General features: G+C 48.4%; 3 protein-coding genes across 7 annotated transcripts in view; 2 read left to right on the top strand and 1 right to left on the bottom strand.

Annotated features, from left to right (window-relative positions):
* DDX42 (DEAD-box helicase 42) overlaps nucleotides 1–7,044 on the top strand; it is a 45,993-nt gene extending 38,949 nt beyond the window's left edge. For all 4 annotated transcript variants that reach the window (XM_063628299.1, XM_055258619.2, XM_055258617.2 and 1 more), the window contains 4 exons: nucleotides 955–1,181; nucleotides 3,306–3,416; nucleotides 4,613–4,711; nucleotides 5,422–7,044. In XM_063628299.1, the coding sequence (XP_063484369.1) occupies nucleotides 955–1,181; nucleotides 3,306–3,416; nucleotides 4,613–4,711; nucleotides 5,422–6,126 (1,142 nt within the window). In that variant the 3' untranslated portion in view covers nucleotides 6,127–7,044. The remainder of the gene's footprint in view (nucleotides 1–954; nucleotides 1,182–3,305; nucleotides 3,417–4,612; nucleotides 4,712–5,421) is intronic.
* A 131-nt stretch (nucleotides 7,045–7,175) lies between these two features.
* FTSJ3 (FtsJ RNA 2'-O-methyltransferase 3) lies at nucleotides 7,176–15,112 on the bottom strand. Its single transcript, XM_055258622.2, has 21 exons — nucleotides 14,747–15,112; nucleotides 14,545–14,637; nucleotides 14,276–14,381; nucleotides 13,967–14,013; nucleotides 13,765–13,844; nucleotides 13,247–13,346; nucleotides 12,953–13,147; nucleotides 12,759–12,874; nucleotides 12,536–12,640; nucleotides 12,348–12,448; nucleotides 12,044–12,124; nucleotides 11,805–11,954; nucleotides 11,536–11,671; nucleotides 9,696–9,880; nucleotides 9,452–9,569; nucleotides 9,095–9,372; nucleotides 8,771–8,856; nucleotides 8,580–8,679; nucleotides 7,986–8,169; nucleotides 7,821–7,915; nucleotides 7,176–7,737 (listed from the first exon to the last, which is right to left on the bottom strand). The coding sequence occupies exons 2-21, from the start codon at nucleotides 14,609–14,611 to the stop codon at nucleotides 7,545–7,547; spliced, it is 2,523 nt and encodes an 840-aa protein (XP_055114597.1). The 5' UTR covers nucleotides 14,612–14,637; nucleotides 14,747–15,112; the 3' UTR covers nucleotides 7,176–7,544.
* PSMC5 (proteasome 26S subunit, ATPase 5) lies at nucleotides 15,111–19,756 on the top strand. Of its 2 annotated transcripts, none has more exons than XM_055258629.2 (12): nucleotides 15,111–15,207; nucleotides 15,831–15,902; nucleotides 17,216–17,285; nucleotides 17,575–17,672; nucleotides 17,878–17,934; nucleotides 18,019–18,249; nucleotides 18,557–18,683; nucleotides 18,778–18,968; nucleotides 19,069–19,167; nucleotides 19,248–19,358; nucleotides 19,466–19,552; nucleotides 19,653–19,756. In XM_055258629.2, the coding sequence occupies exons 1-12, from the start codon at nucleotides 15,184–15,186 to the stop codon at nucleotides 19,704–19,706; spliced, it is 1,221 nt and encodes a 406-aa protein (XP_055114604.1). In that variant the 5' UTR covers nucleotides 15,111–15,183; the 3' UTR covers nucleotides 19,707–19,756. The 2 variants fall into 2 exon arrangements, with proteins under 2 accessions (XP_055114604.1, XP_055114605.1); XM_055258630.2 differs by lacking the exon at nucleotides 15,111–15,207 and adding an exon at nucleotides 15,367–15,616.

Here is a 19,756-nt window from a genome sequence, read left to right on the forward strand (position 1 = left end):
ATATCTGAGCAGGCTGATGGAACGACTGTTGGCCTGGCTGGCCATCCCCTCCCACACCCCCAAGGAAGCAGCATTTCAGCACAGGGATCACAGTCTGGAGCTCTAGATACCACTTTTCACTTAATATTTCTCTCTAATCAAAGAATCCCTGCAGCTAAAAGTCACTCGGGGAAAAAAAGGCAGTGAATGCCCTTATTGTTTGTGTGAATATAGTAGATACCTTACATTGATCTACTATACACAGCTTAGTTGGGCAACTTCACTCAGGATGAGAACAGTTTTTGGAATATGATTTCTGGATTTGTTCTGTCAAGTTTTAATAACTACCCTTAAACACTGATATTTCTTCCCACAAAGGAGAGAACTTCTCAGCTTCATGACACATTTTAAAAATATATTCCCAGTGCAAGAGAAGAGGGCATGGCAGATTACTGATGTAAAAGATAAAAGTCCCAGTCGGGCGCGGTGGCTCACGCTTGTAATCCCAGCATTTTGGGAGGTGGAGGCGGGCGGATCACCTGAGGTCAGGAGATTGAGACCATCCTGGCCAACATGGTGAAACCCCATCTCTACTAAAAATACAAAAATTAGCTGGGTGTGGTGGCGCGTGCCTATAATCCCAGCTACTTGGGAAGCTGAGGCAGGAGAATTGCTTGAGCCAGGGAGTCAGAGGTTGCAGTGAGCCGAGATCATGGCACTGCACTCCAGTCTGGCAACAGAGCGAGACTCCGTCTCAAAAAAATAAAAATAAAAAATAAAAGTCCCTTACACTAGAAGGCCTAACATCATAGGATCTATGGTGATGACTTAACATGCCTGTATCTCGGCTCACCAAACCCATGCACTTTGCCTAGATAAAGGAAATGTGGCTTATTAGAGCACTAGCATTTCTGGTTACTTTGATCTTTTGACTACAGATGAAGAATAAAAGAATTTGGTTGCTTTTTATTTCAGCCCGTGGTCTGGACATTCCTTCAATTAAGACTGTGATTAACTATGATGTGGCACGAGACATTGATACCCACACGCATAGGATTGGCCGCACAGGAAGAGCGGGTGAGAAGGGTGTGGCCTATACCCTACTCACTCCCAAGGACAGCAATTTTGCTGGTGACCTGGTTCGGAACTTGGAAGGAGCCAATCAACACGTTTCTAAGGAACTCCTAGATCTGGCAATGCAGGTGAGGGGGCTGGGCACACTTTTGATTGCTCCTGGTTATAATACCAAGGCATTTTAGCAGTCCTGGAGCAGATAACATAAAAACTTGACAAGAAAGTTGGGTGGCAGGGAGGATGTGGGGCTTATGAGGTACAGATAGGAACTGTGAGATACTAAAATTCATCTAGTCTTATCTGGTCTTCTTCTTTCAACAACATCTGTTTTGAAAAGCTATTCCTTTGTGCTAAAATCTGTCCCTGTAATTTCTACCCCATAACACACTTAGGAGTAAATTTAATCTCAAAGATGTTTACTGTTCCCTTACTGCTCTTCCCCCACAAAACTTTTCTTCTGGGAGGCTAAAAATGTGTGATGTCTTTTAAACAGTACGTGTATAGTATAGTGCCCCCTGCCTTTTTTTTTTTTTTTTTTTTTTGAGACAGAATCTTGCTCTATCGCCCAGGCTGGAGTGCAGTGGCACGATCTCGGCTCACTGCAACCTCTGCCTCCTGGGTTCAAGCGGTTCTCCTGCCTTAGCCTCCCAAGTAGTTGGGTTTACAGGTGCCCACCACCACGCCTGGCCATTTTTTGTATTTTTAGTAGAGATGGGGTTTTGCCATGTTGGTCGGGCTGGTCTCGAACTCCTGACCTCAGGTGATCCGCTTGCCTCGGCCTCAGCCTCCCAAAGTGCTAGGATTACAGGCGTGAGCCACCGTGCCCAGCCTGTATAGTGCCTCTTAACTATTCCTTGTAGTCTGAGATCTCAGACCTCTGACCACACTGATTGCCCTCTTCCAGGTGTGCTCCAGTCTAAAGCTAAGTGAGGCATTCTAACAAATCAAACCTAGAGTCATCTGAATCCATGCTGTCCCCAAATTACACATGGGTTCGGAACACTTTCTGAGAGTAGCAACTGTTAAGAGTTTGTCAAATGCCTAGGCCAGCTCACACAACTGGTACAACTCAGCTGCAGTGTGGCAGTGCCCAAGTTTCTGGTCCTAGGAGTAAAGGACCTGCACTGCAGGAGAGAAGAGAATAATGTTTCCTCCCCTGCTCCTGAGCACAGAGAGCTAGTCCTAAATAAACTTTTAAACAGGACACATTTTGTCTTTGGCATTTTCTTCCATTTCTTTTTGTACCTCAGGCTTTCTGTTTTCAGGACTTTGCCCAAGCCTGCTGCTCTACCTCTCAAGCACTTTATTTTGCTGGTAATATGTGATTGTCAGATAAAGCTTTAAACCTTCCCAGAGACATTTGCTTTTTTTTTTTTTTTTTTTCTTTTTCCTGAGATGGAGTCACACTCTTATCACCCAGGCTGGAGTGCAGTGGCACAGTCTCAGCTCACTGCAATCTCTGCCTCTCAGGTTCAAACAGTTCTCCTGCCTCAGCCTCCCAAGCAGCTGGGATTAGAGGCATGTTCCACCATGCCTGCTAATTTTTGTATGTTTAGTAGGGATGGGGTTTCACCATGTTGGTCACGCTGGTCTTGACTCCTGGCCTCAAGTGATCCGCCCGCCTCGGCCTCCCAAAGTGCTGGGATTCATAGGCGTGAGCCACCGCCCTGCATTCTTAAGAGAATGTGAGTAAATATGTTGAGTGGCAATGGTCAAGTTCAGTGAAAACTTTTATGCTCTGCGGGTAAATAAAATTTTCAGTTTTGTGGCTACCATCCTTTCTGGGAGTCTGTCCCTGTAGTCAGTTCTGATAAGCCTCACTTCACGTAGCCTTTTTCCTTTGCTACTGAACGCACCAGTTCTTTAAGCTCCAAATGTTTACGTCCAATAATACATGGTTTGAGAAATAAAATATAAGCTCATTTTCCTCAAGGAAGTTAGAAGTAGCCAAAGTTAACTCCTCTGGGTTTGAAGCTTATCTGAACAACTTCCCTTCCAGGAGAGCCTTGAGGGAGGGAGCACTATAGGAAGCCTTAGATAAGGATCTCAGCCACTTTTCAAATTTGGTGGATTATGCTGCCAAAGAGAAACCAATCTGTGGTTCCTGTGAAAATTCCTCCCTTAGCATAAATGTGCTGGCTGAAAATTAAGCAAAAGTTCTCCCTTCCCACTTAATTTCCTCTTTGTCCTTGTTCTCTTCCTCTGGTCTTTTCTCCCTCCCTTGACTTAACCTTGAATTTTGTTCAATGCAGAATGCCTGGTTTCGGAAATCTCGATTCAAAGGAGGGAAAGGAAAAAAGCTGAACATTGGTGGAGGAGGCCTAGGCTATAGGGAGCGGCCTGGCCTGGGCTCTGAGAACATGGTGAGTCTAGACTACTACAGTAGTGCCTTTAGAGTTGGTCTCATGTTCTGAAAGTCATTAGGAATATTCTCATCTACCCAAGAAAGCCTCAGTGAGTTTAAAACCCTGTCTAGAAGGGAATTTGCATTTAATCTCATTTGAGTCAATGCCATGCTCATTCTTATGGTAACTTTCTATTGAAGAAGCATCTTTGTGTACTTGGTTGACTAGGCTTGCTCAGGAAATTATTCTAGATTGGCAGTGATCTCACACTGGTCCCTGGACCAGCAGCACATGCAAACTCATCCCCAACCCCAGACCTTGTGAATCAGAAACTCTGGAGTTGGGGCCCAGCAGTCTGGTTTCACAAGCCCTTCAACACTGGCCTAAAGCCTGCTGCTAGGCAAATGTTGCCAAAGGGTCACTGTAAAGTCTAGCCATATCTTGTCATTAAACTCAGGAATGGATCAGGAATTTCCAAGTCGGGAGCTAGTTTTTCTCACAAACCAGGTAACGAATGTACCCTTTTGGTGGCCTTTCTAAACTACCTGCTTTCTGTCACTTTGATTCCAAACCAGGGAAGAAAGCTGCCAGTATACTTTTCTGGAGCATTAGAGTTAAACTTGGCATCTTTGATAATTACATACTCTAGTCTCACATTATAATAATGATGATTATGCATAATAGCTAATATTTATTGAGCACTTTATATGTGCCAGGACCATTCCAAGCAATCAGATATTTTAGCTCAGTTAATCTTCAAAACAACTGAATGGAAGTTAGTACGGACAACAACACTGAGGCACCTAAGGTTACACTGACAAGTGTTCAAGCCGAAATTCAGACCCTTCATGGTCTTGATTCAGGGCCTGAGCAGTCACACAATATGCTATTCAGGGCCTTTTCATCTTTAACGTAATTTTTACTTAATTAATTGGAAGTTTTTATGTAAATACATGATCAACTTTGGGCATAATCTGATTGCATTTCTGTTTAATAGGGTTAATTCCCAGAAATAGAATGTCTGGGTTGAGGGCATAAGCATTTTTAAATGATTGTCACTGTGTCTTTTCTCACAAAGCAGAAGTAGCTTTCTAAGAGTACCCAGTTCCTTTGTAGCTCGCACTTCAAGGTTTTTCATTATAATGAGGCCTAGTCTATGGCAGTGAGCTTTCCTGCTTATTTTTTCATCATCATAGATGTGTTTATTTTTTTAGGACCGAGGAAATAACAATGTAATGAGCAATTATGAGGCCTACAAGCCTTCCACAGGAGCTATGGGAGATCGACTAACGGCAATGAAAGCAGCTTTCCAGGTCTGAAATAAGCATTTCATTAAAAGCACTTTCAGCAGTAACTCTTGGGCAGTGACAGAGGGGCTTAGTTTTCCTGGTTGTAGCTGGGCTCCTAGGCTTGATGCTAGATTTAGGGTCTTCACGCTGCTTGGATTTTGAATATAAACCTAACAGTAGCTTACTTGGAGATGCAAGTTGATCTACAGAACCCCTTGTGCTGGTCTACTTTGAGTCACACTCAGGGCCTGGGATTGTTGTCCTGCAGCAGGGTGTGTGTTCCCTCCCTTCCTAGCAGCCTGCAGTGTTGCCCACCTCCAACTCAATTCTGAAGCAAAATTTAATGATAGTCACACTAAGGTGAATCGATAGAATGAGTTCAAGGCAGGTTTTGCTGTCAAACTTAAATTTCAGTGTGAAAATTTTTTTGAAGTTTTCAGAACTTTTTGGTTTTGAATGCAGATACATGTGCTAAATACATAGATGCTTTATTCTAGCCAATCAGGCTATAAAAGTACATTTCAGAACACTGGGGGTCCATCTCTCCACAGAGATCCACAAGTTTTCCTTTATAGCACAAGAACAAAAGGGACCATACTGTGGGGCCATCAGGACACTAAACTCACAGTGCCAAGATAGCATAGTTTCTGTAAACTTCATCATTTGCCAAGTTGTATATTCAGGTTTCTTGAACTTGCTATCTTACCTACTCCTGATGTCTCTTTCTCTTTCAGTCACAGTACAAGAGTCACTTTGTTGCAGCCAGTTTAAGTAATCAGAAGGCTGGAAGCTCTGCTGCTGGGGCAAGTGGGTGGACTAGTGCAGGGAGCTTGAATTCTGTTCCAACTAACTCAGCACAACAGGGCCATAACAGTCCTGACAGCCCTGTCACCAGTGCCACCAAGGGCATCCCAGGCTTTGGCAATACTGGCAACATCAGCGGTGCCCCTGTGACCTACCCATCTGCCGGAGCCCAGGGAGTCAACAACACAGCTTCAGGGAATAACAGCCGAGAAGGGACTGGGGGCAGCAACGGGAAAAGAGAGAGATATACTGAGAACCGGGGCAGCAGCCGTCACAGTCATGGAGAGACTGGCAATCGGCATAGCGATAGTCCACGTCATGGAGATGGTGGTCGCCATGGAGATGGATACCGCCATCCAGAAAGCAGCAGCCGTCATACTGATGGCCATCGGCACGGGGAGAACAGACATGGAGGAAGCGCAGGCCGGCATGGGGAGAACCGGGGTGCAAATGACGGTCGGAATGGGGAAAGCAGGAAAGAAGCTTGTAGTCGTGAGAGCAAGATGGAGCCCAAGATGGAACCCAAAGTGGACAGCAGCAAGATGGACAAGGTGGACAGCAAGACAGATAAGACAGCTGACGGCTTTGCTGTCCCAGAGCCGCCTAAACGCAAGAAAAGTCGATGGGACAGTTAGAGGGGATGTGCTAAAGCGTGAAATCAGTTGTCCTTAATTTTTAGAAAGATTTTGGTAACTAGGTGTCTCAGGGCTGGGTTGGGGTCCAAAGTGTAAGGACCCCCTGCCCTTAGTGGAGAGCTGGAGCTTGGAGACATTACCCCTCCATCAGAAGGAATTTTCGGATGTTTTCTTGGGAAGCTGTTTTGGTCCTTGGAAGCAGTGAGAGCTGGGAAGCTGCTTTTGGCTCTAGGTGAGTTGTCATGAGGGTAAGTTGAGGTTATCTTGGGATAAAGGGCCTTTTAGGGCACAAAACTCACTCTAGGTTTATATTATACGTAGCTTATATTTTTTACTAAGGTGTCACCTTATAAACATCTATAAATCGACTTCTTTTTCTTAGTTCTATGGCCAGGCAGTCCCCATTTTAGGAATTGGCTTCTGCAAACTCAAGTCCATTGAGCTAACTGTTGGGGAGCAATCTGGTAGTTGTAGACATTTGCGGGGAAGGGAGATGTCTGATTCTAAATGGGAGTTGATGCTCAGGTCCCCAGCCAGGTTTGCCTCCAGCGCTGAGACATGTAGGAAACACCTTTCAGACCCAGGCTCTGAAGATTCCCAGAAGCCACAAGGATTGAAGGGAAAAGGTGATCCTGGTAACTGTTCCAGGATTGCTCCAGCTTTGAGATGGTATTGCTAAATTTAAAATTAAACAAAAAACCCAACAACGGCTTTTAAAGTGTCTTCTATTTCATTGTATTTTTTTTTAACTTGCCCCAATGATAGAAAAGTCTTTTGCTGAAATCATTTTGATGATTTTTGTTTATCTTGTTTATAAAAGGAAAATATACAAACTTTGACTTTTGTGACTTTGTGAAGGTTTCTTTAAGATGTGCATTCCTTTCTGCTTGCTCTCTAGTAAATGTTTTACTACTGGGACCTGTGGATCGTTTTGTCATTTCTGTCTATGAGTTGGTACATATTAAGCTGGGACTTAGAATAGTGCCACACACGGCATGCATACTTAGATGTAGGGAAGTGCTTATTAAAACTGTCAGAAAAGACAACTCTTCCATTATCCTGGTTTTATTCAGGAATAGGATGGGGGAGGGCTTAAGTGGCCCACACGTCCAGGTGTAGACTGACTACATTGAATATCGCTCCAACACCAAACTTCCCTTTAATGGCTTAAAAAGAGGGTCATGGGTCTGTCAACACAGTTCAGCAGTGCTTTCATGGGATACCTTATTCAGGCAGGCAGGAGGACATGCTCCTCTCTGCTCAGGACCACCACGGGAGTTCTAGGCACTCCACCTCACTGTTCTTCAGACAGCTGTGATGTGAGCAGGGGCTAGGCTGGTAATCAAGGGGGCCAGACTGAGCCACACCACACCCTTCCTCCTAGTCCCCACGCTCTCCTGGGAGCCTGGCAGCTCTGCTTACTTCCGTTTGTGTTTTTTCTTTCGTTCCTTACGTTGCTGTGCTCTTTGGTCCTTCCTCATCCTTGAGTCCACCACCTTGAAATGACCTCTGACTCCAGCTGGCCGGCGCACTTTGCGGCCCACACCTTTTTTGGCTACAACATAGGTGACATGGCGTTTCTCCTTGCCAAGCCTGGCCTTCTTGTAGAGACTACAGGGGGAAGAGAAGAGGTTAGAGGCTTGCTTTCTGCTGCACTTTTAGCCCTGTGTACCTTTGTGTTGTCTTCCCATTACCTTCGCAGCTGTGCCACTTTCTCTCGTTCTGAGATGTCCACTGTGTTCACCACGGCTTCTGCCTTCTTCCTGGTCTGCTCCAACCTCTTCAGCATCTGCGAAGGAACCTGTCAGGTGACCCCATCCCCCCCACCCCACCCAATCTCTGGGGGCCCCATCACTTACCCTCCTTTTCTTTCTAGCCTTAGCCTCAGCCACCTTCTTGATGGGACGTGCATTGATTTCCCGCCAGCGTTTCCGGTAATGCTCCACCTCCTTCTTACCAATAGGCAACTGTCGTATCCGGTGCTGCTTTTCCTCTTGCACAAACCACTCCGGAAGCTCCCCCTCATCCTCATTAAATGTGTACCTGAGTGGAAAGGACATCTGTCCAATATCCAACATTCCAGGCTTTCTAAAGAAATTACCAGACCGGGCATGGTGGCTCACACCTGTAAACCCTGCACTTTGGGAGGCTGAGGCGGGCAGATCATCTGAGGACAGGAGGTTGAGACCAGCCTGGCCAACATGGCGAAATCCCGTCTCTACTAAAAATACAAAAATTAGCTGGGCGTGGTGGTTGGCACCTGTAATCCCAGCTACTCAGAAGGCTGAGGCAGGAGAATCGCTTGAACCTGGAAGACGGAGGCTGTAGTGAGCCAAGATTGCACCATTGCACTCCAGCCTGGGCAACAGAACGAGACTCCCATCTCAAAAAAAAAATTACCCATTTACCCACCAGACCCTGGGTCACTCTTGATGAGTTTCTGGCCCCTTTACCGGTTGAAGGAGTTATCTATGAGGTCTCTCTTGGCCTTTTTGGAAGAGGCAATAACAGCACCTAGAGCAAGGCCTTCGGGGTCCAGTATCCGATGTTTTGCTAGAGAGGGAAGGAGAAAGGTCAAAGCTCAATTCCCAATACTGAGACTTCCAGTAGTCTTTTCTCATTCCACTGCATACAGAGCTCTCACCTGGGTCCTCAATAGGCACTATCTCAAAGCCATCATCATCTGACTTAGGCCCACGGCTTCGCTTCTTACCACGGAGGGGTTCCCAGCTGTGAAGAGGGGAGGACTCTTGAGTGATTCCACCACTCTGTACTACTCACACCGCACTCCCACAGAATTTGCAAAAATCCTGCCATGCAGGCTGTACCCCAGACCAGTTGAATCAGGATCGTCAGTACAGTATTTTTAACCCTCCCCATCTGCAGCAAGATTGAGAACCCCCAATTTAGAGAAATGGTTCAAGCCACTGCTTCCTTTCCATCCCTTCTCTCAGCTGCAACCACTCACCTCTCCTCTTCCTCACTGCTACTACTGCTATCACTGTCTGAGACGCCATCCTTTTCTTCCCCTTCAAGGCCAGTGGCAGCTTCTGTCCCCGAAGAAGCCTCTGTTCCCTTAGGGGCTTCATCTTGGTACAGGGGAGACATTATCTCAGTCTTCAAACAGGAAGACGGTGTTTGTGGCGGCTGCTGCTGCTGTCCCTTCCGCTGGCTCTCAAATAACAGCTGGGCCTGACTGATCTCCAGGGCCTCATCGGCATCGTCCTTGATCTCAGCAAAGCTGCCCTGTGATGGGAGAACATCAGCTGCCCTTCTCCCAAGGAAGACTCATCTCCCCGCAGTCTTGCCCCCAGCCTCTCCTTACCTTTGAGAACCACAGGTTGGCTTGTTCTTCCTGCAGTACTGCCTTTTCCTCTAGTGGTACCAGCAGTGGATTCTCCTCCTCCTCTTCTTTATCATCTTCCACTTCAGTAAGTTGCACACTGTAGACCCAAGGAGAGTAGGGGGCTCAGAGACCCAGATTGCCTGGAGCCCTTGCTCCCCTACTGCCACCCTAACACTCCCTCAGAGTGGCAGCATTCCCTTTGACACACACACATGCCCCTTACCGCTTTTGGTCCCTTAGACCCTGATGTCCCCTGACTCCTGCCAGCTCCTCTGGATCCAGGTCACTATCCAGAGATGTGTCATCACCGTCGTCCTCAACATCTGACACATAGATATCATCCCTCGGCAGATCGGACAGAAATGTGTCTGCTGCACTCATATCCCCTTGTGTTACTTCCTCTAATAACTGAAGTGTAATAGAAACAAAGGTAAACTATTTAAAAGGAAACATACTGTTTTGTTTTGTTTTTTCTGTGTCCCTCACCTCAGTCTACGCTCAGCAACACTAGGAAGAACACTGGCAAATCCATTATCCTTTCACAGATGGAAAAGCTCAGATCCAGGGTAGTGAACGGCCTGTTTACAACATCCCGTTCTAGGCTGGGTTACTGATCTATCCCACTCAGCTGTCTTGTTTCAGTGGTATCACAAATAGGTCTTAAGGAAGGTACCCTACAGCCCATATAGCACCAAATCTTAACATATTCTACAACACTGGTTTTCCTTTAAAAATTATTCTCAGACAGCATCTCAATCACCTCCTGAGAATACAGTCTACACAATTTGTTTCCACTGAATGAAAGGGGCCCAGCCAACATACATCCAACAAAACTGTTCCACTTAAACCAATTGTCAGAACCTTTTATTTTCCTCATGGCAAAGATACTAGGCTGGGTATGGTGGCTCACACCTGTAATCTCAGCACTTTGGGAGGCTGAGGCAGGAGGATTGCTTGATGCCAGGAGTTTGAGGCTGCAGTGAGTCATGATGGCACCACTGAACTCCAGCCTGGGTGACAAAACAAGATCTTGTCTCAAAGGAAAAACTCCAACTACTATTTCTTGAGTGTTTATCACATATGATGGATTACACCTATCTTTTTGTATTCCTCACCAAAAACTCTAGTAGGTAGGTTCTATTATTGTTTTATAGATGAGGAAACTGAGGCAGTAAGGATAAGTGGTAGTCAGCTCAGTCACTTCACACAGCTCCAGGTGGTAGAGCTGGGAAGGAAACCTGAGCCTGTGTCTGCTCTAGGGTCACCATGCTCTACTGCCCTCCTGTACAACAAAGATGACCTGATTATGACACTCCCACACATAAGCCACAAAAGTTCATTTTGTTTGTGACCCTGATTTTGTCGGGAAAAACATGTTCTTCAGTATTCAGTGGAAGTAGCCTAATGCGAGTGCTCACTTGGTCTCAATGAACTAAAGAATGCTGCTCCCCTCTGAGGGAGATCCTCTATTCATCTGTGCTTGTAACTCAAGTAACCTGGCAGCATCTACTATAACCTAAGTTCTTTTCTGATGTTCTAGTTCTTCAAGAATAAATCTATCGGCCGGGAGCAGTGGCTCACGCCTGTAATCCCAGCACTTTGGGAGGCCGAGGCAGGTGGATCACGAGGTCAGGAGATCGAGACCATCCTGGCTAACACGGTGAAACCCCGTCTCTACTAAAAATACAAAAAATTAGCCAGGTGTGGTGGCAGGCGCCTGTAGTCCCAGCTACTCGGGAGGCTGAGGCAGAATGGTGTGAACCTGGAAGGCGGAGCTTGCAGTGAGCCGAGATCGTGCCACTGCACTCCAGCCTGGGCGACAGAGCAAGACTCCGTCTCAAAAAAAAAAAAGAATAAATCTATCACACTCATCTATCTACCTAACTTCATCCTTTTTGGTTTATGTTTCTTTGTGGCCTTATACTCACCAAGGCACCCTGTGGTAAAGACAGCAACCACAGCCTATTGTTCAGCAACTTAAAAAGACATTCAACACCCCCCACCTCCAAACACCCAAACAGATCCTTCTGTCTCCTAAACCTGCACCCCCAATGCTGCCTCACCTGGTGACCCCGGATGGTGCGCAAGGAGAACATGCCAGTCTCCCCCTCATCTGCAATGGAAACCCCAGGCAGATCCATCTTCAGCTCCACACGCTCCCGCTGCTTTCTCTGCTCACGCAACAGCTTCTTTTTCTTCCTGAGGGGGTGGATTGAGGGAGTAAAACCGGCCCAGCTCCAAAGAGTTTCTATCCATGCCTTGCATTTTCTTCTCCCATCTTCACACAGTCCTTATGTTGGGGAACTCCAAGCTCTACCCCAGCTCCTCTCACCTCTTCAATTCCGCCACCTCCTGGGCCTTCATTTCTGCCAGGGTCTGGTTCAGTTGTTCCTCCTCCTCCTCCTCCTCCTTAGAGGGCTGCTTTGTGGTTCCAGCTGTTGAGTCCTCCTCATCACCTTCATCTTCCTCTCCAGAGCTGAGGCTGGCAAAACAGTCCCAGGAGTTGGGTTATTTTCCCAGACTTCCCCTGGACACCTGGTCCACAGCTGCCTCGCTGGGTTCTCTCCTCACCTGATGTCCAGTGCCTTTGCTTGTTCTTTCAGCTTCTTGGCCACATATCGCCGAAGTTTTGTTCTCCAGTTTAGTAGCGACCTACCCCAGAGATACTATTACTGATCTTGCCATCTCCCTCTGTCCCTGCCCCCTTCTGTTTTAGGCTCACTACCCACCTTTCGGGCTTCGGCTACATAAATCAAAAGGCTCAGGCCCCCACCCCAAACCTTTAGCACAGCAATATCCTCTTCCCAGGGATCCAACATCATGGCCTTTCCCTGCCTCCAGGGCTCCTGGCCCCCATGCCCACCCCACTGCATACCTGAGCTCCTTGCGCCCCAACACTCTGATGTCCTGACAGCACACCCGTATGTCCTCAGTGGTAGCTGGATGCTGTGCCAACTCTTCATCATCTACCATGATCTGTTTGGGAGGGGGGAAAGGTGTCAGGGGAGATTCTCAGGCCATGTTTCTGGGGCTACCTCATGTCCCTCAAGGCTGGAGACTCACTTCGCTGGCCTTGGAGAGGAAGTCAACAGGGTTGGCAGCTCGAAGGAAGTCAGTGACGGAGGTACGGTGATAGAGAGTGAGGTCGCCCTCAGCATAGCCTTCAGCCTTAGGGAGGAAAAGAGAGAAGGTTGGGCAGTCCCTTCTAGGGTACCTGTAGGACCCACCAGGCCCAACCTCCCTAAAGTTCCAGGACCCAAGGGTGACCCCATTCCCCAAAACACACCTTTGGCTTCTTCTTAGTCACCAATTCAGTAACGGTCTTAGCCTGAACTTCAACCTCCTTGAAGGCAAATTTGGGGTCGAAGAATTTACTGTCAACCTTGTCAGGGGCCAGGAATCCTAAAAATGACAGGATATATTAAAAAGTGTGTTTTGGGAGTTGGGAGGCTGGATCAAGAGAAAGGAAATGATGCCCACCTTGGCAGACTACAAAGATCTCTGCAGATTCATGGCGAGAGGCTTGGGGCTTGGTGGCCTGGACACGGCGGAACAGCTGCTGAAAGATCCATAGCAGAGGCTGATAGTCACGAGAACGGAAAACCTTTGTGATGAAGCAGCCACCACGGGCCAAAAAGTCACAAGCCAAACGTAGAGCCATCAGTGTCAAATGGGCTGTAGGAGAGAGACAATTAGTTGAGGCACTCTGCAGCCCAGGAGGGCATGCGCCCACCTCCACCATCACCTGATCTCCAAGCACCACACTCCCTGTACCTTGTGAGTAAGCATCATGGACCCAGCTAGCCCCAACGTTGGGGGCCCCATCATTGAGCACAACATCAACCTTCCAGGTCTTCAGCTCCTTCCTCAGGGCCTAAAGAGAAGAAAAGGAACTATGGAAACAGAAACACAGGAATGGCCCTGGTTCAGCCATTTGTCCATCTAGTCAATTGCTGAGTGCCCATCATGGGCCAAATGCTGTACCAGGCACAGGACATACAATAGTAAACAAAAACAGTATGTCTCTACCTTCATGGAGATTACAGTCTGACACTGAGTTCACAGGAGAAGACTTCACTAAAGATCTCTGCCCTTCTCTAAATTCAAAACACCTTTATCCCTGACTAAATAAAGGCTGGAGTGGACACTATGAATGTCATAGGTCTTGTCGTACAGATGTCAGGCAAGAACGTGCTCAAAGCATGGTAAATAGGAAAAACTTGCCTTTAGATGATTTCAGGGATGTAGATGTTTCCGTATAAAGGGGGAAGGAAGAGAGAGACTCCTATTACCTGCCTACAACGTTCTGTTGTGATGTCCTCCTGGAGAGTCACCACATTGGGGAGAGGCTTGATTGGAACCAGGTCCACTCCTGGAAGAAATCAGGTCAGAGTATTCTAAAGAGTTGCCTCAAGCAGGGAGGAGAGAAATACAGGACAAAGTACCTTATATACCCACCCCTTAAAACACCAAGAAGAGCTGTCCGTTACTCACCCACAATAAGGCTGGATACAGGCATAAACTTGGCAGCTACCTGCAGCCTATAAAAGGAATAGAAATTTAAAAACCTAGAGCCATCCTTTTCCCCCTCTTGGCAACTGGCCTCTCATCCCTGGTGTTACGTGCACTGGCCAAAGCATGTCATAGGCACGTATTCCAAGCCCTTTCTCTGCAATCAAGAAAGGAAACGGCCCCCAAGAGGACCGGGATTCGGGCTCCCCTCCCGCAATGAAACTGAAAGCCATCCCAGCTCAGAACCCAGAAAGCGGCCACCAGGAGCAACCTGTGGCGAGTGTTACGAACCATCCCCCTGGCGCAGCACACAGGTCCAGCAAGGCTCGGGCTTTCTGCAGGAACTGAAAGCGGCGATTGAGCTGGATCAGCTTGAAAGCAGATCGGGAACGGTAACCTGGACAAAACAACCAAGTGCGCAAACGGCTTCACTAGTAGGATTTCTCTGGCCTCGCAACCGACCACCCCTTCTGCGGCAGAGGTACATAATGGTCGGAAAGAGCAGGCGAACCGGGCAGAGATCGCTCGCTCGCTCGCAGACTGAGCGAATCCGGACTCACCCGTCTCCTTCGCCAAGTGATAAAACTTGTCTCGTCGGCTCTTGCCAACTTTGCCCTTCTTGCCCATGGCGGAATGGGGGAGTATCGCTCAATCTGGGGAGAAAGTAGAAGTTGGGAACGTCTCTTTCTTGAGCACCAGATTCCACTTCCAGTTTCCCACTTTCCGCAGCAATTCCACCTCGCGCCCCTCTCCGCACACTACCTAGACCCAGCACCGCTTTCTCCACACTTGGAACCGCACAGGCATGCAGCTAACGTACTTCCGCTTCCGCTTGCGTCCACTGCGTCCCTGGCTCGAGGTTTTCCGCCATTTTGAGTGTGGCCATAGATTGTTCTTGATACTCTGTCCTCGGGTTTTGTAAGTTGAAAGTTGAGACTAGGAAGGCATATTACAAGAACTATAAACAGAGTTTCAATGAGGCAATACTGACTAGTTCTACTCCTTCCTCATCCCCTTCCAAAGCCCCTGAACTCGAGTAGCCGCCCCTCCCATCATGGTCCCCTTAGTGTGGTCTCGCCTCACACCCCGCCCATTGACCCGGAATTCTTCTCTGCCTGCTCTTCAGGTCCCAAGCCTCCGCTTCTGCGCCTGCGCGCCAAAACGGCTCGGATGCCGGCGGTCTCTGCTGAAGAGAGAAGATGGCGCTTGACGGGCCAGAGCAGGTATGGCGGGTGCAGTGGCGGCCCGGCAGGTTACGGGGCTGGGTGCGGAGCGAGAGTGATCTGAGTGGAGAGCGGGCCGGGGCAGGAGCGTCGGGTGGGTCGGAGGTGGCTGGACCAGTCCAGGCTGGACGCCGCCTGAGACCGGATCTGCTGTGTCAGCGCCGCCCTCGGTGAGTCAGGGCAAGGCTGGGGAGAGGAAGACGCGGTAGAAGCGGAGTGAGTGAGGGGAGCGATGGGCGCGGGAATGGCCGGCCCACGGGTCGCAGGAGACGGGACGCCAGTCCTTCGGCTCCGTTCCGCTGGCTCCGTCGTCAGTAATGACACCTCGGGCTTGTAGAGCACTTCACGCAGTGCAAAGCGCTCCCGTGTATATCATATCGCCTCTCGGTCCTCCTAAAAGTCGTATGAGGTAGGCGGCATTCCCATTCTTTTATTTTAGTCGTGGGAAAATGGAGGGTTCCAAGGGAGGGAGGGATTAGAACCCAGATCCTGAACCTCCGAAGTCCAAACTTTTTTTACTACGCAAACCTACCTGGTGTCAAGCCTTATTCAAAGTGCCCTGCAAGTGGCTTTACCTCCTCGGATGTTTAACCTGTCGTTTAAGACTCACTCTGTGTCTTCAGATGGAGCTGGAGGAGGGGAAGGCAGGCAGCGGACTCCGCCAATATTATCTGTCCAAGATTGAAGAACTCCAGGTGAGGACGGACTCCAGAGGGAGCTAGGAAGGGGGATGATGGGGGATGGAAACGGACTTCTACAATCCATCTAATTCCACTGGGAGTGCAGTGGAAGAAGCTGCTGCTTCTCCTTTCTTGTTTGTTTCTTAGCTAGTAGGGTGTGTGTATCAGAAGTAAGCAATCCCTTGTTCTCTTCCAGTCCCACCTCTTTGAGGGTCGTAGTGTTCACAGTTTGTTACACATCTTCAAGAGTCAAATCTTAATAGTAAAAGTACCTCTAGCCAAAGGTCAACCCTTTTGGAGGAAGCCCGAATGAAAAGGATTCTTATAAAAGGGAAACATAAGCTCAGGAGTTGAAATTTATCACCAAGAGGTTGGGTGAGGGTGAAGTGAGAATGTGAGGAAGGGCATCATTGAGGCATCTGGACAATGCTAATTCCATAGAGACTGAATGAAAGGAATTGGGCAACCCGGAGCCCAAGCTTAAAGCGCTAAACCGTAGAAAAAGGACCGTTTATGTTGTTAATCAAATGTTTGTGTTACCAGTAAGGCTTCCAGCAGTAAGGTATGGCTCTCAGTAATAAGGTATGGCTTCCAGCAGTAAGCCTTACCGACAACATAAACAGTAGGCTGTTAATGTTACAGTGTTACGTTACAGTGTTACAGTAGGCTGTTAGTAGTTTAACTTTGGACAGGTCCATGGATTTTCAATTTCACCCTAACCCCCTGCATTGTTCAAGTGTCAACTGTAATATAAATTAAATGGGGGAAGCCACAAAGGACAATTCTGAATTCCAAGTGCATTTGCAGGTATTATGTTTAGTTTACCACTTTTGAATGCCTTTTCGTGTGTTTTTATTCACCTCAGTAGTCTTGAAAAGAAGCAGGGTAGCTGATGCTATACCCATGTGCCGTTTGGTAACAGATCTAGATTTTTAAAAATAGATTGTCTTAGCTTTACCTTGCTTTCGATTGACAGCGGCTGGGCTAGAACTCGGGCTTCTCACCTAACAATCTTTCCACCAGGTGATGTTGCCTTCCTGCAAGACATTTGGTGTTACATGAGCCAGCTGTAACTTTTCTCCATTAGATTCTGTTATTCCTGGACCAGTATTAGACAAGCAGCCTTCTTTGATGGCTGCTGTAAGCTCCAGAGGGACTCTTGGAGGACAGGGCAGGGTCATTAGGATCATACTGGAGAATCTGAAACAACACGCAGGTGCCCTGTGCCCTTCCCTCAGCTCATTCAGACCTGTGAGGTCTTGGCCAAGATCCTACCTCCTCCTATCTCCTGCCCTTGAGTAATGGAATTTGTCTCTTGTCCGCCACAGTTGATTGTGAATGATAAGAGCCAAAACCTCCGGAGGCTGCAGGCACAGAGGAATGAACTAAATGCTAAAGGTGAGTGGAGAAAGATGGGAAGCCACATGTGAGCAGTTTGTCTTGAGGTCTGTCCTAACTTCCCTGCACTGTGTCTTCACAGCAGTGCTTACTGTTTTCTCCCTGTCATCATCTAGTAGTTTCACATGCATCTCTTTTTCCTGAGCCCCATTGTAGCCTCCTTAAAGACATGAATTTTGACCTTTGGCCTTCCTTTAATAAGAGTGATGCTTAGCTCATGCATGTAGAATTGGGTCCTGGAGACTCCAAAGGAGTAGCTAGGTGACCACCGTGTCTGTTTGCCATCTAGTTCGCCTATTGCGGGAGGAGCTACAGCTGCTGCAGGAGCAGGGCTCCTATGTGGGGGAAGTAGTCCGGGCCATGGATAAGAAGAAAGTGTTGGTCAAGGTAAAAGCAGCATGACCCCAGGGACCAGCTCGGTCTCCACTGCATTCCCACCCCTTTGTGTGTAGCCTCTGGAGACAGGGTTCTGTGTTCTGTCAAGGTATTGTGGGATTCTGGGAATCCCACAATTCCAGGGAAGACCTAGGTCTTCCTGGGTAGGATTAGTGATTTGGTGGTCAAGGAAGGTCATGAGCCCTTGTTTCTTTAGGTACATCCTGAAGGCAAATTTGTTGTAGATGTGGACAAAAACATTGACATCAATGATGTGAGTGTAGCAGGTGAGGTGGTGGTGGTGGTGGTAGGGTCAGCTCTTATTGTACCACTTCTGAAACTCGCCCCCTTCACCCAGGTGACACCCAATTGCCGGGTGGCTCTAAGGAATGACAGCTACACCCTGCACAAGATCCTGCCCAACAAGGTAGACCCGTTAGTGTCACTGATGATGGTGGAGAAAGTACCAGATTCAACTTATGAGATGATTGGTGGACTGGACAAACAGATCAAGGAGATCAAAGAAGTGATCGAGCTGCCTGTTAAGCATCCTGAACTCTTCGAAGCACTGGGCATTGCTCAGCCCAAGGTGAGGAGCAGGACTTCTCTGAGAGAGCCAAGCTGTACTTACTCCTCCTGCCTCAGCCAGCCCTACTGCAGGGGTTGGGGAGGCACCGGGCTAGGCTGCATCTTGCTTGGGCTGGCCCTGCCCCTGAAAAGAGTGGCCGGGGAAGTGTTCCTAGGGCGGTGAGGTGGTTTGGATAGAAGGGACCTTGATGTTCATTTTTTTTTTTTGTATCCCTAACATCTAGCAAGGGACCCAGCACTCGGTAAATGTTCACTGAATGAAATGAGGGGTGTAGCTTTCTGCCCTGAGTCCTGCTGTTCCCCTGTAGGGAGTGCTGCTGTATGGACCTCCAGGCACTGGGAAGACACTGTTGGCCCGGGCTGTGGCTCATCATACGGACTGTACCTTTATTCGTGTCTCTGGCTCTGAATTGGTACAGAAATTCATAGGGGAAGGTAACCATGGCTAGCAATGTGAGAAGCAAGAGGTAGGGGGTTAGGGAGCTAATAAGCTAATAAGCTCCCTAACACCAGCTCGGCCTCCACACAGGGGCAAGAATGGTGAGGGAGCTGTTTGTCATGGCACGGGAACATGCTCCGTCTATCATCTTCATGGACGAAATCGACTCCATCGGCTCCTCGCGGCTGGAGGGGGGTTCTGGAGGGGACAGTGAAGTGCAGCGCACAATGCTGGAGTTGCTCAACCAGCTTGACGGCTTTGAGGCCACCAAGAACATCAAGGTAAGGTGGTACCATCCTCGGGATGGGCCCAGGGAAGGCCTGGGTGCCACGCAGACTGAGGAAGAGCTTTAGCTGATCCCCACTTGCTTTCTCTGCTCAGGTTATCATGGCTACTAATAGGATTGATATCCTGGACTCGGCACTGCTTCGCCCAGGGCGCATTGACAGAAAAATTGAATTCCCACCCCCCAATGAGGAGGTTTGTGATGGGCACTGTGCAAAGTAGCTCTGGCTGTGGCGGTGGGGTGTGGGGCTCAGGCCTTTCCTTGCCATCTCCAGGCCCGGCTGGACATTTTGAAGATTCATTCTCGGAAGATGAACCTGACCCGGGGGATCAACCTCAGAAAAATTGCTGAGCTCATGCCAGGAGCATCAGGGGCTGAAGTGAAGGTAATTGGAGTACCCACCGAAAACAGGGCAGAGGCAGGAAGCTCTGGGCTCAAGGGCCACAGATGAGGGGCACAGCAGTGGGGCCTCAATTTCCTTTTCCTGTTCAGGGCGTGTGCACAGAAGCTGGCATGTATGCCCTGCGAGAACGGCGAGTCCATGTCACTCAGGAGGACTTTGAGATGGCAGTAGCCAAGGTATAGGCCTCCATCTTTGTGCCTTTGCCAGTGGTGGCTCTGGGGCAGTGGGCTAGGGCATGTGTGTGTTCATAACGTTCATTCTCTCTCCCACCCCTAGGTCATGCAGAAGGACAGTGAGAAAAACATGTCCATCAAGAAATTATGGAAGTGAGTGGACAGCCTTTGTGTGGATCTCTCCAATAAAGCTCTGTGGGCCAAGTC

The sequence above is a fragment of the Symphalangus syndactylus genome, chromosome 20 (assembly GCF_028878055.3).
Source record: "Symphalangus syndactylus isolate Jambi chromosome 20, NHGRI_mSymSyn1-v2.1_pri, whole genome shotgun sequence".
NCBI classification, from domain to species: domain Eukaryota; kingdom Metazoa; phylum Chordata; class Mammalia; order Primates; family Hylobatidae; genus Symphalangus; species Symphalangus syndactylus.

What these genes read in the sequence shown, in the direction of transcription:
- PSMC5 (XM_055258629.2), top strand. Translation starts at nt 15,184, where the DNA reads ATGGCGCTTGACGGGCCAGAGCAG. An exon ending in AAAACATTGACATCAATGAT is followed by an intron (nt 17,935 to 18,018) that starts GTGAGTGTAGCA and finishes CCCTTCACCCAG; the next exon opens with GTGACACCCAATTGCCGGGT. An exon ending in ACAGAAATTCATAGGGGAAG is followed by an intron (nt 18,684 to 18,777) that starts GTAACCATGGCT and finishes GCCTCCACACAG; the next exon opens with GGGCAAGAATGGTGAGGGAG.
- FTSJ3 (XM_055258622.2), bottom strand. Translation starts at nt 14,611, where the DNA reads ATGGGCAAGAAGGGCAAAGTTGGCAAGAGCCGACGAGACAAGTTTTAT. An exon ending in TGACTAAGAAGAAGCCAAAG is followed by an intron (nt 12,641 to 12,758) that starts GTGTGTTTTGGG and finishes TTCCTCCCTAAG; the next exon opens with GCTGAAGGCTATGCTGAGGG. An exon ending in TTGGGGCGCAAGGAGCTCAG is followed by an intron (nt 12,125 to 12,347) that starts GTATGCAGTGGG and finishes TCTCTGGGGTAG; the next exon opens with GTCGCTACTAAACTGGAGAA.